The sequence below is a fragment of the Lissotriton vulgaris genome, chromosome 9, assembly GCF_964263255.1.
Source record: "Lissotriton vulgaris chromosome 9, aLisVul1.2, whole genome shotgun sequence".
Lineage (NCBI taxonomy): Eukaryota > Metazoa > Chordata > Amphibia > Caudata > Salamandridae > Lissotriton > Lissotriton vulgaris.
Window position 1 is genome coordinate 885,378,018 of NC_141697.1, and position 8,860 is coordinate 885,386,877.

Below are 8,860 nucleotides of genomic sequence, written 5' to 3' on the forward strand. Positions count from 1 at the left end.
ATGGGAATCAAATGGTTTTCAGCAATCGACCTCACAGCAGTGTATCACCAAATAACGCTTCACCCCTCAAGCAGGAAGCTAACCTCCTTCATCACCCCATTCGGCTGCTACCGATTCCAGCAATTGCCATTTGGTGATCCGGCCTTGCTTCCGCCGAGACAGTATTTCAAAAACGTATGCACAGGTTATTCAAGGATCTCAGCAGCGTCTTATATTTCCAAGACGACAAACTCGTCATGGGTAAGACCAAAGCTGAACATGACGACAAACTGAGAACGGTGCTACGGAAATTGGCGGCAAATGGCCTTACGGCGGAATTGGAGAAGTGCAGGTTTGGCCTACACACTGTCACATACTTAGGGCACGAGATCAGCGACAAAGGAATCTCTCCCAGGAAGGCAAACATTGAAGCCATCATGTCTGCACCCACGCCAGGTAACAAGGATGCTGTCCGCTCCTTTCTGGGATTAGCGGAATTCTACAGCAAGTTTGTTCGAAATTTTGCCACGAAAACACACAGCTTGGGCCAACTATTGAAGGAAAAGAACAAGTTCCTATGGACATCGGAGTCTGATGTGGAATTCGAGAAAATCAAAAAGGACATTTGCGATTCCATTCCCTACAAGGCTTTGACGACTCAGCTCCCAGCATATTGACCACTGACGCTAGTGACACAAAGGATTGGGGGCGGTCATGTCTCAACGCTCCGTGGACGGTACGGAGACCACCATAGGGTTTGCCTCACGTTCCATTGGAGGAGAAATTCAGCGTCATCGAAAAGGAAATGCTGGCGTCCGTTTGAGCAATGGAAAAATTTCATCAATACCTCTGGAGTTCCTGATTCACACTCCAGACGGACCATAAACCTCTGCTGAAGGTTCTCTCGTCCAGTGGTAATGCCACAGCTGCTCTGCTCGTCGCTAAGATGACACTCAGACTCTTGGATTTTGTCTACGACGTAGAGTACCTGCCAGGACACAGGAATAAGGTGGCGGATTATCTCAGCCGTTCAGCGGCCTGGGAAGGAGCACCGATCTGCAGTGAATGGGACGAATAGTGTGGCTTTTACGACAGACCAGGAGGACATCATCAGCGACCAGGATTGGGAGACAGCCTATGACAAGGATTCTGTACTGTCGCAAGTGAAAATATGTGTGACACGCGGATGGCCCGAGAAGAGGCACCTAAGAGACAAACTCAGAAAATATTGGGTAGTACGCAACAAACTGCCCATTAGCTACAACACCATTTTTCTGTTGAGAGGCGGCAAAGTCGTCCCTCCGCGAGAGTTGGTGGACCGCATCCTCAGCATAACACACGAAGGCCACCTGGGGATTGTGAAACTAAAGAAGAGAGTGAAGGAGTTGTACTGGTGGCCAGCCATCGACACCTCCGTGGAGAGGTACGTTAGAGCATGCATGCAGTGTGCCAATGCAGACAAATCACTGACCATGCTACGACCCCCAATGGGTGCGTTCCTCACACCCAACAACCCCAGGGAAGAATTGGCTGTCAACATTTTGGGACCTGTACTGGATTCTTGGGGGACACCCAAATATGTGATCGCCCTAGTTGACAGATACTCCAAGTGGCCAGAGGTAGAAGTCTGTGAGAAGATGGACACCGGTGCGGTCATTTCCTTTCTTACCAACGCGTTCTTAAGGGAAGGCATTCCGAGAGTGATTACAAGTGATAATGGTCCCCAGTTCACTTTGGAGAAGTGAACCGCCTTTCTCAGGAGGAATGGTATCAAGGTTAAACATACACCAGTGTACCACCCAGCAGGAAATGGCCTAGTGGAAATATTTAACAGAGTGATAATGGGTTTCGTTCAAGCGGCCATTAGCGCAGGAAAAAAATGGAAAACGGAAACGAAGAACACGTTGTGGGCATATCGAATTACACCCACCCTAACGGGATACAGCCCGTTCAAAATCCTCAGAGGAAGGGAACCATTCACCAGAGACAACCATTAAAATACAATGACCCAGCACTCCGCAATAGAAAATCAACAATGAGCAAGTATTGCAGAAATTAGAATCCATTCAGCAGGTCTTTTTATAAATGTTCTCGAATCGTATTGAAAAATATCTTTGAGAGAGTCTATCGAGTGTAGGCAGCCAATAGTACAGGGAGGACAAAATTTGAAACTGATAAGTATTGTTCCAAGAGGGCTGCCTTAAAAGAACACTATATAGTGTGAGAAGTGATTGAAGAACCAGCTAGTAATATAACAAATTACTACCTTTTGCCCTGAAGAAGTCCTTTTGGACGAAACACGTTGGCTACGGTCGTGGGAAGAATATGAATAAAGAACATTTATAAAAAGAACTGCTGATTGGATTCTAATTTCTGCAATACTTGCTCATTGTTGATTTTCTATTGTGGAGTGCTGGATCATTGTCATTTATTGTAAACTGTGGGAATTTCCCTTGGAAGCTTAGGGGTATTGAGCTTCAGGTCCCTAGCACCCAGATTTTATGATCACTTAAACCAGATTATTGATAGGTGCAGTCATGATTGCCTTATTATTATTACTTTATTTCGGCCAATTTGGCCATAAAAGTCACATACATACATAGAAAATCAAGCAGTAAGCATGGCAGTGATTAAGAAAATGGTGCACGGAGAAAGAATAGCTTTTACAATTCATATTTTAAAAACAAACACGCAATATATTTCATTTCAAATTTAAAAATATGTAAAAATATTAAAAATGTAAGGGTTATGTAAACATATACACTTTTCCAACTCAAAGACAATGTCCTTGTTTTTTACGGATTATGTAAGCAGAATATAGAAATTTACTTATACTAAATACAATGTACTGGGTTGAATTACTTTTCATGATCCTAAAGGCTATTGAGCAGGACCTAGTTCCCAAGAGGTTACACATTGGTTTTAGCCATTTCTTTCTAGCATTCATATATGCGCTACAAACAAAAAACATGTGAACCTCATTCTCAGAACAGACATTGGAACACATAGGGCAACACCCAGTTTTAACATTCGATTCTCCCAGTCTTTTTTGTGCCCATCTTTCGGTATTGTAATTCAGCATAAGTATCCCGTATCTGAACTTTAAGTAAAGGGTTTTTGCAATGGGTGGCTCAATCTCGTCCAGGAATGATTCAAAACGGAACTCATCCTTAAATGATAAGAAAGCCTGGACTGCGGAACCAACACTACTTCCATCCACTAATTTTCCACTCATGTGGGTCCAGAAGGCTCGCTTAACTACTAGTTTGGAAAAAGTGGGCATTTTGTCTGGAGTCTCCCACATTGAATATAAGCCCAGGAGTGTAAACCATTTTTTAATATGCACTAGCCAATGGATGGAGCTAAAAGAATCAAGAGTCATCAATTCTTGCAGGCCATTTCTGTATTCTATGCTCAGGAGTAGCCCAAAGCCTAACCCAGAATAATAATGGCCTTAGGATAACTAGATGGTCTGTTCTCCTGAAGTTCAGGTCAAGTTGGAGAGGTAAAAGGGGTGTACTATTAGGAACCCTTACAGAGGCACGCATGAATTTATTGTCCAGAATTTGAAAACTATTCTTTGCCCACGGGCCCCATATCTCTGCTCCATATAGCACAGCAGATTGTATTTTGAATTTAAAAAGTTCTAAAACCGGGGTTACACTTTTGCTTGTGCTAGTATTCATTTTGCATAAAATTGGTTTGACGTTTTGGGCATATGATATCTTACTTTTCTCGATTTGGGGTTTCCAACTTTGCTTGGAATCGAGTACAACGCCCAAATAGGAAAAGTTATCCACAGTACCTAGTTTTTGGCTGTTCAAGGTCAGAAGCCCTCTATCTGGCATACTGGGATTTAGTGACATGCATTTTGTTTTATTAGCATTAATTTCCAAGCCCTTTGTCTGGCAATAGCAGCTGAAGGAATTAAGGAGTGCCTGGAGGCCCTTTTTTGTTTGAGATATAAGTATTGTATCGTCTGCGAAGAGCAACGCAGGCACCCTTACACCATTGAGCTGCGGCGAATCATTAACACAAGCATTCAAATATTCAGGGACATCATTAATAAACAGAGAGAACAAGGTAGGGGCCAGGACACATCCCTGGCGAACCCCGCGTTCAATGGGAATGTTGCGTGTCAACTCGCCATTAGGGCCCCACCTGATGTTTGCGAAGTTATCAGCATGCAGCTCGACTATTTGGGCTAGGAGGCATCCCGGTAAACCTATTTCTCTTAAAGTTTTCCAAAGTAGACTGCGTGGGACAAGATCGAATGCAGCCCTCAGGTCAACGAAGGCTACATACAGGTGACCTTTTTTGAGTTGCACATATTTCCAAATCAAACAGCAAAATCGAAAAATTTGGTCTATAGTGCTGGTCTTACTCCTGAAACCAGCTTGGAATTTGGAAATTATGTTCGAGTCTTCAAGCCAGTCGTTGATCCTGAATAGCAAGTGTTTAGCATATAATTTTTGGAGCGTGTCCATCAGACTAATTGGTCTGTAGTTAGAGGGTATCAGTCTATCCCCCTTTTTAAATATTAACACAACCTCCGCTGCCCGCCAACTGTCTGGAAAGTTGCAGTTTGAGGATAAGACATTGAACAGACGGTTCACATAGGGGGCCCAGACGTCAACTTCGTGTTTGTAAAGATCCCCCGGTATTTTATCCGGACCAGGGGCTTTGGTGTTTTTAAGTTCGTTGATCGCCCTTACTGTCTCTTCCAATGTGAAGTTGAGGGGTTCAATAAGGGGGGGGGACCTTAAGCTCCCTTGGCTGTCACCATCGTATTGTTTATAGAGATTTGTAAAGTGAGTTACCCAGGTCATCTCATCCAGGAATACATCTTTCACAGCTCTCCCAGCATGCCCCCCATTAGCCACTAGCCTCCAGAAGCCAACATTATCATTGATTTTTGCAGCGGCTAGCATTTCAGCCCAGATTGATTCCTCCCAAAGTTTTTTGGATGTTTTTAATGTACGTTTGTATTCCACCCTTGCAAGTTTAACTTCTTCTTTTGTCTTATTTTTAATGGCAAGCAATAAGTTTCTTTTAGCAATCCTGCACGAGTGGTCATACCATAACTTTCCGTGATTGGCCACTCTTGAGTTTTGCTGCTTCTTTCTCGGCATTTTTGATAGATACGTTTTTAGTTCGGAAAAGAAGACTTTGTGTAGATCGACAAAATGTTCAAAGTGTTCAGGTAAGAAGGCATGGTCAGCTATATGTGCAAACGTTTGCTCAAAAAGAGAATACACCAACGCTATGGCATTACCATCCGCCAAAACACGTGGCCATCTTACTGCACGTCTGTTGTTGTTTATGTGGACGTCCTCACATATGCTGACATGGGTAGATTCAGTTGATGTTAAGATGGTGTCACTAACCATGTTCATGTTGATGTAAAGTTCCAAAGGATAGTGATCACTTTCCCCCCTGCTTACTACTTTCAGATCAATCAAAAAGTGCCAGATGCTAAGAGAAACAAGTACAAAGTCTAGATTACTTTTAGCTTTAGAGAAGGTTGGTTGTTTTTGCAAGTCCGATGGGAGACGGCCATTGCCTGCTCTAAGGCCGTGATCTGCGGTAAGTCTTAATAGTTGGCTGGCCAATGTAGAATATTTAACAGATTTGGTGGTTTCAAGCTGGGGAATGTTATACGCTTTGTCCTCATCTTCAAACACATCAGAGATGCCCGGGACAGGTTCGAAGTTACAATTTAAGTCTCCTCCCAAGATGACCGGGGTATCTCCAACTAAGTTTTTCAAAAGGAGATCCAGGGCTTCAAGTGTTGGTGACACCTTGGAGTGGCTGATCGGTCTGTTGTAAACATTGACGATGTAACATTCGTTTCCACAGGGTGGAGTGACCCTTAGGGCCAAAATATCCGGAGAGCCTGTATCAACAAATTCAACCTGCATGACCAGGGTGATTTTTAGCCAAATTATTAGGCCCCCTGATGGTCTTCCTCTATCAGACTGGACTGCCTTGATACCATAAGTTTTATATCCTACCCGGTGAGGAACTTCTGTAGCCCAAGTTTCTTGTAGTAGACAAATGTCACAGGTGTCAATATAGTTTGCCCACTCAGGGTCTTTTAGGTTCTTGCAGACACCTGCGATGTTCCATGATAGAATGAGTAAGCGAGGTGCAATGCTCTGAGTGTCAGGGGAAGGATTGGCTACACACTGTTTGGGTAGGCTGCCTACCTGCAGATTTGATATATCTTTCTCTGCATCCCTGGCTTTTTCTCTAACTGCAGTAATTAATCCCCCATCCCGACCACCCTCAGCTGTACTATGGCATACATTTCCAGCTTTGTAAGATAATTCCATTTTCTGGGGATATCAGATGGTCCTATGCAACATATCCTTAGTGATCTGGTCATCATCGTGCAATTGTAGGACATTTTTAAGTTTGGAATTGCCTTTGCCCATTCTACAGAAGGTGTCATATAACTCAGAGATACAGTCAGGCATAGTGCCAAGTCAGTCGACAGCATCTAGGCAACTGAATCTATTGAAGGTGGGAATGCCAGACCACATATTATAATCACCATGTCTAGCCAAGTTTGGAGCACTGCCATAGTACTGGTTGACAGGGTTCCACTTGGGGCCATGATGAATGGGTCTAGGTGGAGGGTAAAAGAATGATAGGGGTCTGGTTGCCTTATACCCTGTGCTCCCTTTTGTTGTTTATGTACCAGAGACAAGCATTTCTGAATGAACCTGCAACTACAAAGCAAATGGTCACGATTGGTGATCAGAGCAATTTAGAGAAAGCACAGAAAACCTATAAAACCAACTATGATAGGAGGCATAGTGTATGAGAAGACTTCCTGACTACAGGTGATTGGGTCCGGTGAAACTGGGCAACCTATGAAAGAAAGGAGAAAGCAAATTCAGCAAGCCCCTACAAATCAGAGAACTTTACTCCCGCTCCACCTTGCTGAGTGATGGCAAAGTGTGGTCGCACTGCAGAATGGCAAAATGCAACAAGGTCATCGGGTGGAACAAGGACAATAACACCACTAGAAGTGAATACAGTGGAGGGGAATCAGACAGGGAAGAAGGAGGCATCACCTCAGGGCCACAGAGGAACAGCACAATGAGGGGGACAGGGGGTGATGCAGGGGTCATGGCAGACAGGAACCAATCCGAGTCCACACAACATACACCACCTCTGATGACACCGACAATCCAGACATCACACAAGAGGCTACCACCTCACACAACAAGAGCCCGGAAGGGAGCACACAAGAAAGCAGTTCCCGCTCAGGGGAAACACACGCACCACAAGTTCCTCTCACGCGCACCTGCAAGGGTAAGAAAGTGGTGTTACACAGGAAATACAGTGAGTATGATATGTAAGCCTCACTTCCCCCTCTTTCCCTCTCATCTTGGGCAGTCACTTCCCCTTTTCCCCATCCACCCGCAGCCTGCTCCTCCGCCCAAAATTTCAGCCAGTGGTTGGAAACAGTCATATGTTGATCCGTTGATGACCCTATGTGTATACGCGTTCAACACGGAGATGTATTTCGTTGTTATCTTGTGTAATGTTATTAAAGGGGAGATGTGTGGTGTCACACTCTAGATGTTCCTAACTCACGTCACATCCGGGGCAGCCCTTTGGGACAGTAAGTGACGTGTAGAAGAGTGCACGCAAGGCGGGCTGGCACACTGTTAAGGCCGGCTTTCCCTCTTGCAATGAAGAAGACTACAACCTTCCAGCTATGACTCCACTGCCTCATTCCATGGGTGGTCCCGACACAATAGGTGGCACATTCTATAAGATCTCTACTGTATAGCAAGTAATGTACATTTATGAAACTCATCAAACGTAAATTATTATGGCAACTGTTCATTATCTTAGTTATGTTTCAATTAGCTGTATAGAACGGGTGTGACCATAAAAGCTCGCACTTTGTTCTAGATTTGTGCCAGTAATTTGTACCCTTTGTCCAGAATGGTTTAACCAGTGTCCAGTTTATAACATGGTGGCAGATAATCTCACGAATGTCAATATTCGATGCTTATTAAACCACATAAAATACGTTTAAATGTCAAAGTACGCAGCTGTATCAAATACGTTTGGAGCAACTAACTACAGGAAAAAAAAATACTTAAAGAAAATGTTGCTTTTTAGCCACGCCTCTCACAGGACTAGCAGTACTTTCTCAGTTTCCATATACTGCCTGTCTTTCGACCACTGTTTTCAAATATGTGAGCAGGGATTCGAAACAGCTGGGTGGGGGCCCGGAACGAAAGGGCAGGGAACCCGTACCGGGACGGTTCCACGGTCTCTAATAGTGGGTGCGGAGTTTCCAAATGTAATAGGAAGGATTGACTTCAAGTGTAGCGCCTTTGGAGCGGAGGGCTGCTAGCTAAAAACGGTTTGCATAGTTTGGTAGGAAAATCTTTTTTACGAGGGGCTACTTACCCAAGGGCTTTCAATGTGCCCTGCAGCAGGGCGTCATCCATTGCTGATCAGATAAGCGAAATAAAATGAATTACGACATCAGTTTGCAACTCGCAGACGCTTTTTCCTTGAACGGTAGTCTTCTTTCCCCACCCCTTAATGAACTGTAAGAGTCTTTCTTCATTTTCTACTGCCATTACGGAGGAATCGCACCATATCTTGGTTGTTCAGGTTTCATAACTTCCGCACTGAAATTATAGCGATCTCCTAAGCAACAGCAGCGTGACGTCTCGGCGCGTGAGGGTTAAAACCAATACAGTCAGATTGTAGTCGAGAACAGTTCCGGTAAAAAATAAACTTCTCGCAAGGTACACCGGCTCCTCTTTATATCAGCAACTACCATGTGAAGCACTCCGCTGAGTCTGAACCTATTGCGAACAGAAAAAAATGTAACGTCGGAGAG

General features: G+C 44.2%; 1 protein-coding gene across 2 annotated transcripts in view; it reads right to left on the reverse strand.

The window, feature by feature from the left end:
• Nucleotides 1–8,642, reverse strand: part of LOC147692434 (protein FAM98A-like) — a 116,903-nt gene extending 108,261 nt beyond the window's left edge. The window contains exon 1 of one of the 2 annotated variants that reach the window (XM_086938639.1): nucleotides 8,419–8,642. In XM_086938639.1, coding sequence (XP_086794765.1) covers nucleotides 8,419–8,459 — 41 coding nt within the window. In that variant the 5' untranslated portion in view covers nucleotides 8,460–8,642. The remainder of the gene's footprint in view (nucleotides 1–8,418) is intronic. The other variant, XM_086938640.1, reaches the window with a different exon arrangement.
• Nucleotides 8,643–8,860: the final 218 nt, after the last annotated feature.